This window comes from Cuculus canorus, chromosome 4, assembly GCF_017976375.1.
Source record: "Cuculus canorus isolate bCucCan1 chromosome 4, bCucCan1.pri, whole genome shotgun sequence".
Taxonomy (NCBI): domain Eukaryota; kingdom Metazoa; phylum Chordata; class Aves; order Cuculiformes; family Cuculidae; genus Cuculus; species Cuculus canorus.
In genome coordinates this window covers 50,894,427-50,909,200 of record NC_071404.1, presented here as the reverse complement: position 1 = coordinate 50,909,200, position 14,774 = coordinate 50,894,427, and the positions used below count along the sequence as shown (strand labels likewise).

General features: G+C 39.4%; 1 protein-coding gene across 11 annotated transcripts in view; it reads right to left on the bottom strand.

Annotated features, from left to right (window-relative positions):
• PDLIM5 (PDZ and LIM domain 5) overlaps positions 1-14,774 on the bottom strand; it is a 128,861-nt gene that overhangs the window by 21,583 nt on the left and 92,504 nt on the right. For all 11 annotated transcript variants that reach the window (XM_054064570.1, XM_054064574.1, XM_054064575.1 and 8 more), the window contains one exon: positions 5,866-6,050. In XM_054064570.1, coding sequence (XP_053920545.1) covers positions 5,866-6,050 — 185 coding nt within the window. The remainder of the gene's footprint in view (positions 1-5,865; positions 6,051-14,774) is intronic.

Genomic DNA, 14,774 nt, shown 5'->3' with positions numbered 1-14,774 from the left:
GCAGTGTTACTCCAGTTTCTCCACTAAGTTCAGGTCATGGTCCTCAATGAGAAGGTAAATCCTTGAACCCCTATAATAATTTGTCCTGCTTTTAATTTCCTCTTCTACAAAGGAAACAAATTGAGATTAGATGGCCCTAAAAACAAAACTGCAAAATGTGATGAACAAGGTGATGCTGCCAATAGTTTGATGCCTTTTCCATGCAAGTATATTCCCAAAGGTGATGGACCATTAACAACTTACCCAGTAAGTGTCAACAGAACCTTGAAGGGTTGAAGATAATTGAAGGGGTTGGGGTAATTATAAATGAAACAAAGAAAAATGAAGGTGACAAGGACAGAAAATGCTGCAGTCTATCCCTTTATGGATCTTGATCAAGGTCTAACTGGCAGGACAGCCATTTTGTGATAAGACAGTAAGTCTTCGTGCCTCTTCCCTCTCCTCACCTTCATACTGTTTGACCTTATGGCCAAACTCCCAAAAGTCTGATACGATCTGGATTTTTACTCTATTTTCTTTAGCAAAACTCCATACAATAAGTCAAAGAAGGAGAAAAAGACCCAAACTGTCAGTATACGCAGCACAGTATGTCAAGTCACACCTAGGAGCAGGCTTGTATTTTCTTCTGCCTTTGAAGTTTTAATATTATCAAGGAAATAGAAAATAGAATAACAAAAAAGCACGAGACAGCACACTAAGGATAACTCCAGAGATGGTAAATGCAAGTCTACCAAACACACAAGAACAACTGCAAGGAAATAGCAGAATTTTTCAAACAAAGTCGCCTGGGGAGCAATTTTTCTATGCTCGTAGTCAGTTTTAAAGTGTGTTCCCTCTGCTGAAGGGAGCATGTGCTTAACACATGTGCTGGCTCAGGATTAGGCAACTGACAGTTGTGGATATTGCAGAATACGACATTCTCAAGCAGCTTCACTGGAAGGGGATTATACATTTCAGTGGTATCAGGCTGAGAGACACCCTAGGAATAAGGAAACTAGCACACATGGGTAAATAGTCACTTAAAACTGAAGCTTTGGACAATTGTATCACAAAGCCTCCCCCATCTCATCCTCAGGCTTGGCTGCCAAGCACAGATGGAATGAAGGTCAGCAATTGAAAGGAAACCCTCCTCTCCAAGCAGCACACCAGGTTTTCTGGCCACCAGCTGTACCAGCTCACCATGAGACCCACACAATCCGACCAGACCCTGGCAAGAGACGCAAGATGCTGCCTGCCCTGCTCCTGACTGGAAAGGTAGGATGCAGTGCTGGCAGAGCTGTGCCTGGCACCCAGCCTCTCTAGTCCCCACTGTGCCAGCAGCTTGTGCTCCGACTACAGCATTTGGAAGATGCCAGGAAAGAGGAGGTGATTTCACATGAGCAGAGTAACATTTGAAGTTCCGACCACTTCTGACCATCTCAGATCCTGCTGTGCTTACCAGTAGGACAGTGTCTCCCGGCCAAACTCCGATTTGTGTAACTGCATTTATTGGGTAATTACACTTTCCCAAATTATCCCAGCAGTTTCAATTTGCCATGGTGCTATTCACTTCCTTTCATGATGCTATGGAGTGTTACAATGTGCTGACAAGCAGCTGTTACGTTTCACCCAAGAAGTGACTACACGGCACTGGGGGGTGAAAGCCATTCCTCAGCATGCACCACATCCTTACATGTGGTACCAGGACTGTAAAATGCTTTACGGCTCCTTGGGGATGAAAAATGCTACGTAAGCATGGGTAATAGTTAGCTATCAAATAGTAACACAACTCACTGAGATGTAGCTAGGAGGTTGTGGGCAATTTTTTTTTACTTTTTTTTTTTAAATGGAATATAAGCTTGTGAAAAGCGTCTCCCTCTGGTGGGTGAGCAGAACGTCACAGCTTAACAAAAATCAAGTGAGAACTATTATAAATCCTAGCCTGCACACAACAACAGCTACAATTCGACTTATTCCAACAACTGAAAAAAAAATCAACAATACAGGAAAGAGAAGCTGACAGAAAACGCACTATTTGGAAGCCTCTGTCCAGGCAGATGTCACCACTGCACTGTGTGCACGTCTTGCCTGCCCTGCATCATCAACACCTGGTGCACCCAATGCACTAAAGAGCAGACCTTTTTTCGTTCATGTATTTGACAAGCCAGGCTTTTATCCTGCTTATCCAGCTTCTTATCAATGCCTTAAAAATAAACATGAGGCAGCTATCCCACATTTCCTTTACCACACCGGTGAGGATCAGGATTTTATTCCAGAGAAGGATAAAATATTCATTACCTTCACAGTGGGTGACTAGAACAGTAGCATTCATGGGTACCTCATGAGTGCCCTCCAACAACAGATGAGGATATTTGAGCTCCAAATGTGCTATCACTGCAAGATCACTTGGCCCATGATTGACTTCTGTACAGAGAAACCCAGTGTCTTGAAGCATCAACAGGCTCGCTATCTCAGCCATTCATTTCAGACCATCTTTTTCTTCCATACCTTTTTCTTGCGAGGTTGTGAAAGAGAGATCAATGGAGACCATACCTTGGATTCAAAACAACCCCTCTGACACCGTTAGATATCTCTGCACTACCCCAAAAAAGCCCCACAACTATGAAAAAACTCCAAACCAGTAAAGTCAAACCCCTAAAAGAAACCATGCTGCTTTAAAAAAAAAATTATAAGAGTACTCTCTAGTGGTCTATCCAAGAAAGGGAACTCCAGCTGATAAAGTAGAAGATGCTGTCTGATCAAATGACTTATCTTTAAAGTCAGACAACTTAATAAATAAAATCACTGGCAATATTCATGTCACGCTATCCAACAGCAGATTACAGCTTCCCCAGACAGCTCCAAAATCCCAAGATATGTCTGCTTTGCTATGGAAACAACTTGATGTTATACACAATATTTATTAGAAGGCTGAATGCTATTAGAACTACAAAATTGTACTCCAAATAAGTTTCTGCTATTAATAGCACACTCATACACACATTTACATAAGATTATGTCTTCTTTCTAATTATTTCCTAAGCTAGACTTCAACCATTAAATCAATCAGACTCAAAGGGAAAGTTTGTTGTTTGTTTAAAATTTTTCAGGCCTATGACCTATGAAGCCAAATTTTGTTTGGCCTGTGAAGCACTGGCAGTTTTACTTCAAAGAAAACTTTATGCAAGCAAATGGAAGAATTAATGACTGCAAACACGTCCCCAAAAGGCAACAGTCTTTCCTCAACATCCAACTAACTTTATCAAAACATGCAACTATTGAAACAGTTTTACCTGTCAGACTGCTGCTTTCAGCCTTAATGAGTAAGTTCAGGTTCCACAAAATCTTGGGGTTTGGGTTTTTTATTTTAAATACAGGCTTGAGAGAAGGATGATGATCCTATCTCTGCCATAATCATGCCTAGTTCTCTCCCACCTGATAGTTTTGAACCACTGACTTATTGAACAACTTAGGTAATGTATGGCACACAAAACCAGAGGTGAGCCTAGGGCAGGTTTATGGAGCAGACCAGCAGTGAAACCTGTCAGATAACTTCTGGACAAGCCTCTGGCACTTTGGCAGCTGTTGAATTTCAATCAAATCATGAAATGCTTTTTTTCAAGGCAGAAATCAGGGCAGCAGGCATGCTAGGCGTGTCCCCACTTCACTCATTTTCAGACTGCTGCAAGATGAAGGTGCCTTCAGACTGATGAAGTCAGACCAACTGAAAGATAAACAAAATCCAAGAGCATTTTTCACATCTCCAAATGGTTCTTTTCCCCTCACTGTTCCAGTGAGTGGCTCTGTGAACAGGGGATAAGTGCAGACTGGCTTTCTGTGGCAGCGCATGACTCCATGTGTGCCCAAGATGCATAAGCTAACTGAAGCTCCTCTGGCCGCTCGGACATTCTATCTTCTTCTGCTCCTGTTAATTCCTGGGCAGCTGCCATCTGCACTGCTGCCTTTTCCTCCCTGCACTTTCCTGTCTTAGGAAATTTTGGTTTTTCAATGCCTCTTTCTCCTATAATTCTTATTTCTGGCTCCCCCAGTATTTATTGGAGGGGGGTAATGACTTTGCTTGTTTAGAAGCGAGGCAGTACATCCCAGGACCCTACAGTGAGGCAGTACAGAGCTGACATCCTCATGACCATTGTGTTCCATGAGCTTCTCTATCAGCATGAATTTTGTAAGATTTTTGTGACCTATTCTGGAACATAAGAACTAAAAATTCTCTGCCTGGCTTTCCCCCTCTCCTACCTACTTGGTACCTCTAATGTAAAAAAAAGAGATTTTTCATATTATCCAAGAGCATGGGGACAGAATTTCAGGGAAGTATGGAATAAAGTGCAATTTAATTCACCCTTCTAAATCTTTGTCCTTCATGTGTATGTTATAAAAAAAGGGTCTATTTCAAACATTAGACTTGTACTAATACTAAAGCACGCTAGTAGGATCTGGCAATGAAGCACCTACCAACACATTGAAAACAGGTGTGGTACTACCAAAACTCTAAACTGACAGGTGGTTTCTGTGCGAGTGAAATAAATTTATCACTTGATGAGACAGAGTTACGCCAAACATGGACCACAATCAGTTGCTTATAAAAAGGCAGGATTATCATATTCCCACAAACATTTGCCTTAAGAACACGTTCTACCAAAAATGCAACTTTAATGAGAGTTGAGGGTTTTTTTTCTCTAAAGATAGCTAACTCAAAGAAGTAAAGCAATGCCAGAATTAAACCGATTTAAATTTAAATAAGGCTTTAACTTCTCCTTAAGAATATACTTGTTATTTGACAGGAGAGTATAAAAATTACAGCGTATTGCCATCTTGAGGTTTGCTAGCAGAACTGCATGTCCAAAACAAAATACATGTATTTGTTACCAGGCACAACAGTAATTTAGCTGGATGTGTCAAAGCCCTTACGAAACACACAACATCTTGAACCCAGCCAGAAAGAGAATCAAGAATATTCATTTCATTACAAGAAAACTCTGCAGTTAGACCCTAAATAGTAACACAGGTTTCCTAGATAATTTAAATTACTACTCAAGTTCAGTTCAGCACCAAAGACTGATTCACTTTAAGAAACAAGTTACATTAAAAGATTACCCCAAAGAATTGCATGTAATACTATAGAACTATAGGTACTCAGTTACGCATATTGCATATCTTAATACAGATATGGTTGTAACATACGAGTTTTCATGCAGAAAATGGCTTGCTTTCCAGACATAAGACATTTTGGTGTGGGTTTAAAGGGGTTAAGTATCACCAAGCTCCATTCAATGGTAATAGCTATTTAAATTGTCCTTGCAAGAATCCACTTTTAAAGAAATCTCCATGTCACAAATCTATGCAATATACTGGCATCCTGCCTAAATACAGCTACAAATGTCAAATACATAATCGCTGTAAGGTTTTGATTGATTGGCTGTTTTTAAATTAACATCCATTTTCTTAATTAACTTTTTTTTTAATTAACACCTACTTAGAAAACGTGTATGTTGATATTCTCACTTTTGAAATACATGGAATATGCTCTATTGAATTTTACAGTCACATAGGAATTGCCAAGTTGATACTGTGAAGAGTGTGTGTGTGTGTGTACATATATTTGATTGGTACATATACTTTTAATAGAGGTCAGAGACATCAGATTTTGTTTGTTTGTGAAACCAGTTACATCTGTGAGGCTACTTACAAAGGGCTACTGCTTTACTAAAACTGCTAAAGCTGGTTTTCCTCTCCTCTTTTCTGAACAAACCATCCAGAACACAAATAACCATTTGAAGGCTGTTGTCTTTACACTCACGGTGTTGTATATTTTCCTGAGGTATTGAAACGTCTTTAAGCAAACAGAAAAGCCTCAGTGAAAGTTACCTGCTTGGTTTGCAGGCTGCCAGCCCAAGTACTTGGCAGCAGCTGGTGGTGCCGTTGGCTTGAGGGCTGCAGCAGATGTGGTGCTAGCAGAAGCAGGTCTCACGTCCACATTTTCTTGCTGGGCAGGCATGCTCCTTACTGAGGCAGCTGTGAAAGCAGCAGGCTGGGTAGCCTCCAGGGAATCACTGTTCAGAAACAAGCATGGAAAAAATACAATGCATTTCTTGCTAGAACAAGAGCTTTTGTGAAACAGATGTGGAGCAACATCCCTGAACTCTGATGCAACAGAGCAGCACCCACTACTCTGTTGCATCACTGATGCTGGGGTGATCATTCCAGGAGAATGCTGAGCAAGTTATATTTTTAAACCATTTTTTAAGAAACTTGAGTAATTTCTGACAGAAGTCAATCTAAACAACTAAATATTTTTACAGTTTCCATTTAAAATAATTGAGTGTTGGTGTGACATAGGTGAAAGCAGAACCCTTACTACACTCCCAGACTTTTTGAATAATACTATTTTTTTCTCTAAGAGTAGGCAAATACTCATACAGTCAGATTAAACTTCTGGATCTTAAGAAAAATCATCAATCTAAAGGTGATTTAATTAAATGCAATTTTCTTCTACGGGTCATTACGATTAAGTATTTTAAAAGAGCTATAAGTTTCTTTATCCATTAAACAACATGCACAATATTTTATATTGCCTCTTTAGAGCAGCTTATAGCTGCTTTTATATTTTGAGAATTAACATGATTATTTTAGCTATTGAAAAACATGCATGACGAAAACAGCACTTAACCACAATTCACACGGAATGCAAGTAGCCACCAATTACATTGCCAGCAATAAAATATTTCATTTCTTATTTCCAGAGGCTGCTCAAGAATGGGAAAGTTATAACAAAATTTTTAAGTGTAGCAGTAACAGTATAACGGATATTTGCCTCTGGGAAGCTGAAAACAAATATTTTCATTAAAAATCTTCAAAGTAGAGAAGTAATTGCTAATAGAGGTCATTTGCAAACTAAGAGGATCACAATAACAGGAAATTAACCCAACATTTTGAAATACAGCCAGAACAATTCCAAATACACATTTAGTGCAATCTGGAAACCCATGAGTTAACATATCAGAAGCCTTCTATTCTTCCTTCTATTAAACTAAACAAATTCACAGCACACATGCATCATACATGCATATTTTACTGGGATCATTCACAGAATTATACGTCATGTCAAGTTCATAAAGTAAAAATCCTTGAGCTATTTTTACTTTACAAGTATCGCCTTGCCCATATGACATGCAAAAACTTGAACACTGCATGCGGCCAAAATGGCAGTTCAGTTGATTTTTTTGTCTCTAGATTTACAGGGTTAATAATTGATACATTTAGAATCTTTTTCTGAATAAGGGAGAAAAAAAGATTCGCCGTTTAGAGAATATATCTGAATGCTTAGTTTAATGAGTAACAGCTATTGCATTTGTAGGCTTTTGACAACAGCAGTAGCTGTGCCAAACTGACACGCTGATGGATTTGCTATAGGTAGAGTGCACAAGCCTAGTGAAGCACAAAGTGCATTCTGTTACATTCAAATGTTAAAAGATATTAAAAGACATTTGTACAGTGCAAATGCAGACATTTAAGATACATGTTAGACTCCTTAAAGGCTTAGGATACAAGTCCTTTTAGCAAGAGATTTTAGTCAGCAGAGACGTACTGCATGGAAGTGCTGTTGCAGATTGAAGGAAAAAGGATAGGATGGCATCTTCTAACATCAAGTAGCAGGCTCAGTAGTTGACGATAAGGCAGTTTAGGACTGGCTTCCACTATGAAAAAAGTGTGTGCCTACAACTCCAGTGTCACAGAAATGTCATTCTATACTGTTGAGTGTATTTGACATGTAACCCACTGAACCTGCTCCAGGCTAGAGCTCCATTACCACTCTAAATTCTTCAAAACGCTGCTAAAAAAGGAAAACTTTCTCCTTCACCATCCAAAAGACCTATCACCACTTGTTAAATCACTTTTCAAGCCTAGCACCTCTTTACTTGCCTTTGTCTGGAACAAATATACATCATATAAATCATCAGAAACAAATAAGAAAACTCTACCGAGCCAGCATCTGTCTTTACACAGAAGAGGCTACTTCACAAGCAAAAAAGGATGCAAGACAAGCAAAAAGCAGTATCCTTCAGGCAGAAGGAGGACAGAAAAATGTAGAAATCGCTGAGGTGCACTGCTGGCCAACTGCAGCGTTATAGTAAATACAGGCAAGGGAGTACACTGCCACTAAGACACAAGACTAGTTATAATGCCAAATTGTACTTCCACCATTGCTTTTTTTGTGGTTTAATGCTGAAGCTTATGCATGACATGGAATGCTACCTCCTGAAGCAACAGATTATTGGAGACACTAAGGCTTTCATTTAGAAAATGAAAAGACTGGAAAGGTGAATCTTAATGACCCAAATCTAAAAGAGAATGATAAATCCAGCTATAAAACCACCTGTAATTTCTGACCACATCTGGTGGTTTATGTGAGACGAGCCTATCCTACAGAAACACTTCCCAAAGCAAAAGCTTGAAGCCATCGCACTGCCAGAGGCGATCATCTTGGTCCCAGGGTGAAACTTCTCACAAATTTTGGAGACACTTTGTACTTTGTGCCTCGTTCTTTCAAGCAAGAGTCAAATAAACTCAAGCCGGCACTACTACCTGATAATTTAACAGGCAGGCTGCTACTGCATCTTGGCAAATGTCTTCAGTGGGATATTGCCCTCCTTCAATGGGCTGCAGGAAATCATACAGTGTTTTTCCTGAATTACAGCCTTTAATCACACAGTTGCCTGGGAGCGCATGTACAACTTTCTCCGTGGAGAGAAAGAGATTCATATTTGTGTCACTTTCAAAGAAGTGGTGCACCCTGCACACGTTAAACCTTCTAAGTGCAAATCTTCTTCAAATTCATGCTTCAAAATTAATTCCCCAACGTTTTATTTTATGTTCTTATACACTGAAAAACTCCCAAATTCCAATTATTTTTGTCCACCTTTATAAATACAGCTATGTATCTTTTCAGAAGCACATTTATCTTCTACAAAGTGACTGTATAATACCAGCAATTAGCCATACTAGTATTTTTGTAAGTCACTAGGATATTGTACAACGACAACCCAAGATTCATTACTTAGAAAATACATGGTTTGAAAATATACATATAGAAAATCAAGAAAATTAATAGGTTATGGAAGAGAGCTCCCATCTGCTTTTCAGTGTCATCAATAGAACACTGACAGAGGAATGATAAACCTTACGTATTTACCAAGCTCTGCATGAATAGTTTCTCAGGCTTACCACATGACACTCATAGGTCAGGTTATGGTCAAGCTCATTTTGATGTCAAAACACTTGTACGATTATCAATGACAAGCCTACCTTCTAACTGTAGCATTAACCTTTTAACTCTGTTTCATAACTCTCAAATAATTCCTCCTCCACTTGATGAATATTTACAGCAAAAATGAAAACCTTCCATGATGACAACTAATGCAATTAAGAGTCATATATTCATTTTAAGAAATATTATGTTGCTGTCAAGCTTTGGGTAAGGGGTTTCAACACTGCAAGAATAAAGGAATGGTGGAACATGAGCCTGACTGACTCAGAGTCTCGTGTACTGAAAACCCACAATGTGTTTAATTAATACATTGGGGGAAGATTAATCAAAATAATCCTGGAAGCAGGTTGCAAGGGACACAGATTGCAAAACCAGCCCAAGAATAAAGTCCAGCAAAGAAGCAAGCCAAAGACAATTCTCTTTCTTTGACATGTGCTAGCTCGTACATGAAACTCCTGAATTTCCATGGAGAACAACCTCTACAGCACAGTACAGCCCTGTTCTATCAGAGAAAGGGCATGTATGGAAAACAAGAACATTCTAGGGGGCCATTATGAGACCTGGGGACACACACAGGGCTCCACTGCCAGGGCAAGCTTTATCAGGAGCTCACAACAGCCTCCTCAGCCTTACCCCTCCCGGATGAACAAAAGCACTGTAGAAGCTTGCAAAACACACTAAAAAGCAAGTAAGAGTTCCTCTGCTATTCCTCCTCATCTTCCTCCTCAAATACCAAGCACTGAATTACACCTTGCTTTTTGGTGGGAGGACAGGGTAAAAAGACATTTGCCAGCTGACTGTCTCATGGCTGAACGTGGTACTAACAGCTTCTTCGATGCTACAGAGGGCCAAAAGGCAAGGAACCTGCAGGGAAGATTACAAGTGAAATGAGCACCAGTTTTTCAGAGACCACTCTGAGATATTTGCATAAACACCACACCACCTTTCTTCCCCCAAAAAAAAGACACGGCTGAACGCATTTCAGAAATACATTAAGAAATCTGCACTGGAATAGCCTTCTGAATACATTCAGAGGTTTTGATACCCCCCTCCCTGCCAAAATCCAAGAGAAGAAAAACACATGGTCTGGGGCTATAGACACCTAAACCTCTGTTCATCTTTCTATGGAAACCTCTATATAAGGCTGCCTAGAATTTCTTCACACATACTTTAGAGAAGATAGCTTTGTGTCATGTTGTTATTAGCCAAAGAAGAAGCTACAGTTGTAACCGAAAATGAAATAGTTTCTCATTGTGTAACTCCTAACACCATTAAGATGGTAATAAAGACCAAGTCTCGCAGACTTTCCTAAGCAGGTTCAAGAGGTCTGGGTGGATGTTTTCCTGATACAAGTCCAAGAGACCTCCATAAACATCATCACTTGGGCCCCGAGTTCAGCCTGGTACAGGAACATTTTCCTAACAGATGGATAGATGGATCACAAATGAAATTTCCACTTCTACTTGTCGCCTAAAACAGCTACATGACCTAGGAACAAGTCCCTCATGGTCTAAGGAAGCTTAATGATAGAAGAGTTCATGTAGTGTCTAAGAGACAGTCTGTAAATGCTTTCTTCATATGGCCAGGAATTATATGATGTTATTTTCCCTTAAGAACACTAAACCTTTAAAGACAAAAACAAGACCAAATAACCCCAAAGAAAATATGCGAGAAAATCACTTTTCTTGATTTCTGGCAAAACCAAGTGGAATATGATAGCTTTGACCCTGCTCTACATCTTCTAAAATTAAAACAGTTTAACATAAAAGTAAGATTTCCCTTGCATTACACAAGGTTGCCTGCTGGTTGTCTGTTAACCCCAACCAGGCATCTAGCGCAATGCAGAAACCTGAATAAATGGCTTCTAAAGTACATACAGTGCTTGATATAGCACTGAAGGGGTGGGTAGGGGAAAGTTTTAATACCAACTTCTTGATACTTCTATATTAAAGAAACTTTGCAACCTCAAAGTAAGGAAAGAATGATTTGTCTGCCCTAAGACCAAGTTAATTGTTACACAGATGCTTCTCCAAAGCTTTACAGCAAGGTATTAGCACAGCTGAGATAAAACTTGAATCTAAGATCCCTGTGTCTTGTTTTAAACTGTTAAGTAGTACACGTCAGATGATGAATTTTGTACAGTATCAAAATACATGTTAGCTGAAGCCATATAATGGAGACCAGGTATAAGAATGATGACAACAGCCCATGAACGGGGCTTTCTGGTGTAAGAAGAGAGAAACAGAATAAAAGAAATATTGAGTGCTGACCTTGTTCCCATCACTACTGCAAACCCACGGTCTCACCAGTTAGTGTTTTAAAATGGTGTTTGTTTTGTGTTAACCTAGCAGTGTTCCAATAACTTGCAAGAAAGAAGAAGGTGCAAAACAAAGCAATAAAAAGAAAGAGTAGAGAAGGACGTGTGGGTGGAGGTATTTCCATATCAAGTTATAGTGAGGGCATTACGTAACCCTTACATAAGCAAAGCTCTACACAGAAACAATCCAAAGCATTTTTCAGAATAAGTATTCTCTCAGTCAATCCTAGTGTTTATCTCATAAGTCCAGATTATTCTCTTTTGAAGTAATTGGACGTGGTAGTTTCAAGTAGGTAAAGAAAAGCCATGTCAATGCCCACGCTTGCTAGCACCTCCAAAATTTCAGTGTTTTTCCCACCCTATTTAATTTTAGGGCAAAGCTCCAGTTCTTGGAAATGCATGACATTAAATACAGCAGTTCCTTTGCTGCACATGCGTAGTTTGTTAAAAAAAAACCCAAACCCACATAAACTTAGAAAAAATAGTCCATATCTGAGGACTCTGTCACGGAGGAAAATGTGTGCAAGTTCAGCACTTCAGGCCAGTTAATAACAGATACTAAGTTAGAAAAAGGTCAAGATCTCTGGCAGCTGCCTAGTACAGGGCAATTTAAGACAGCCATCCCTCTGGAACACAGACAGGGAAGTGAGAGGGATAAAAGAGGAACATTTCTGGAGCAACCTTACTGCAGAACAAAACCTAAACCCTGCTTTTGTTATGACTACAATCTTCTTGAGTCTTTCTCCAGAAATAATGCAAATAACCCTTAGATACCTTGGTAAAACAGATTCATTACCTTTTCATGAAAGTTACAAAAGATAGAGCCAGAAAACCCCAAAACCCAAAGAGGTTTAAGCTTATTGGTTGTTTTCTCAGTTGAGCTTGTTGCTTTTTGAATAAGTTCTTCTACCGTACAATGTCATGTACTTATCTCTTTAGTTACAGGACATAAGATGAAGTGAGCTGCTCTTTAAAACAATTTTTCAGCATTATATTCAGGCACACATTACATCATTAGGTTGACACTAATGCAAAGACTTTTTAATATCTGGTTTCTCACACTCATTGGTATCTTTCTCTCAAATCTATTATATTTTGCTTTTTTTCTGACATAATGCATGGGTTTGAACTGATCTTTGCTGAACTTAATTGACAATAATTACTTACTAACAACCAACTGTATATATAATTTACCTTCTTATATCTGTTTTTCCTACATGTTTCTCAATCCATACAATGAAACTATGCTCATTTTTTTGCATTAGGATAAGGCAGCATAAAGCTTCATTTCTATGTCTCCATCTACTGGCAGCCTCTTCCTCCTTACTGGAGGAATCCTTAGAAAATGCAGTTTATGCATAATATTCTCAGACTAACAGTACTGCCTTTCCCATTTTTTATGTCAGATTGTATCTGGGATGTCCCTAATGGCCTGAAAATCCTGCACTTTCTGTATGACCTTATGCCACAGCCTATAAGCAGCAACCTGAACCAGGATAACCTGGCTATTACAATGATTTAAGAGAAAAAAAAAAACAACTAATAATCTGTGGATGTTTATTTCAAGCCATTCAACCTGGATCTTAATATATTCAACACCAAAAAGGTCTTTTGGAAAGGCTCATGTAGTTCCACAGCTGCGTCTGTAATCCCAGTATACCTTCTGGCTCCCCAGCATCCATCTCCGGCTGTGCCGATCACAGCAAGAGCTACTGAGTAGTCAGTTTAGGAATTTTGTAGCAGAAATAACTGTTTACATCTCCAAAACCAAACCTTCAAAACTAGGAGAGTTTCTCCTGTACAGAGAACAAACAACGGGAAAACATAAAGCCAGTTTCAGACTCAGGAAGGGGGACGTATCCATTCTTGTAACAATCTCCTTCATTTGCAGCTTTTGCCATAAACACTGCATATATTAATGACTGAAGGAAAAAAGAAAAGGGAAGTCACAGAATTAACTTCCACTGCCATTATTTGCTCTATTAGCAAACACACACCACAGCTAAAGAATAAAGTCTTGCTGACAATAGGTTCTGGACTCCACTCATGGTGCACAAACATCAGAACTCCCGGAGAGGTTTTCCCTTTGGATGCACACATAAGATTTCCTGCTAAGTATCATCCAGTCACAAAAAGAAATTTAGTATTTAAGACTGTGTTGTACTAACATAATTCTGGGTTTACTTTTTTTTTCTTTATAAAGTGGATACGCCACAATATTGGAAATTCCGTTACAACTTAGGATTGTTTGTTTGTGTCTGATAACTACCATTCCCCTTCCCCAAAGTTACGGCTACTTTAGCCTTTCTATTGACTGAGGTCACCTTGGGAGCCATGAAACAGGGGGGAAAGATCTAATACTTCTTACTCAACAGAAGTTTCCACATCAATTGTATCTCAGCTCTACTTATAGTTGTGCCTTATCTCTAGAAGGGTTTTACTCTTGTGAAAATGAAAAAAGTACATGAAAACCCACAAATTATTACTTCCTTAGCACAACTTCATACACATTATCCCGTAAAAGAAACAAACAGATTTTTGCCTTTGAGGCTGAAGTCAATTACATAAAAGCAGCTTTCCACAGAAGTGAGTTAACACAGCTGCAGTCAAGAAACAAGAACAAAAAGTCCTGTGCACTGAACAGAATCAGTGCTGGAACAAAGGGTGTAGACAGCAAATAAGTTTAAAATAGCTATTTGCTGCACCACATGCCAGTTATTTGATTTCATACATTTAAAGGGAGCTCTGGAAAATAGCAGCTCTTTGTTCCCAGAGAACCCTCACAGCCTAACACACCGCTTACTTGCCCAAGGAACTGTTGCAAATAATTCACCTGAAGAGAGGTTTCGAGCCAGAATATCCTGTTTCTTGTCCTGCTGGCTATTTAGAGTGACGGTGCCTCCCTCAGAGGTTCACAACACAACAAAAGCAGCACCATGCATCTCATGATGCCACTCTCAGATGTTCACAACACAACACAAGCAGCACCATGCATCTCATGATGCCACTCTCAGATGTTCACAACACAACACAAGCCGCACCATGCATCTCAGAAGGGTGAGGAAACCTTTGTTTAGTACAGTGGACTTGCACAAACACCATCAGCAGAACCAGGGTGCAGATTAGTTCTGCAGAGAGGTGAACCAGGAGCCAAAGACTACAACAGGTAGATTGCTTCAAGCATACAGACAA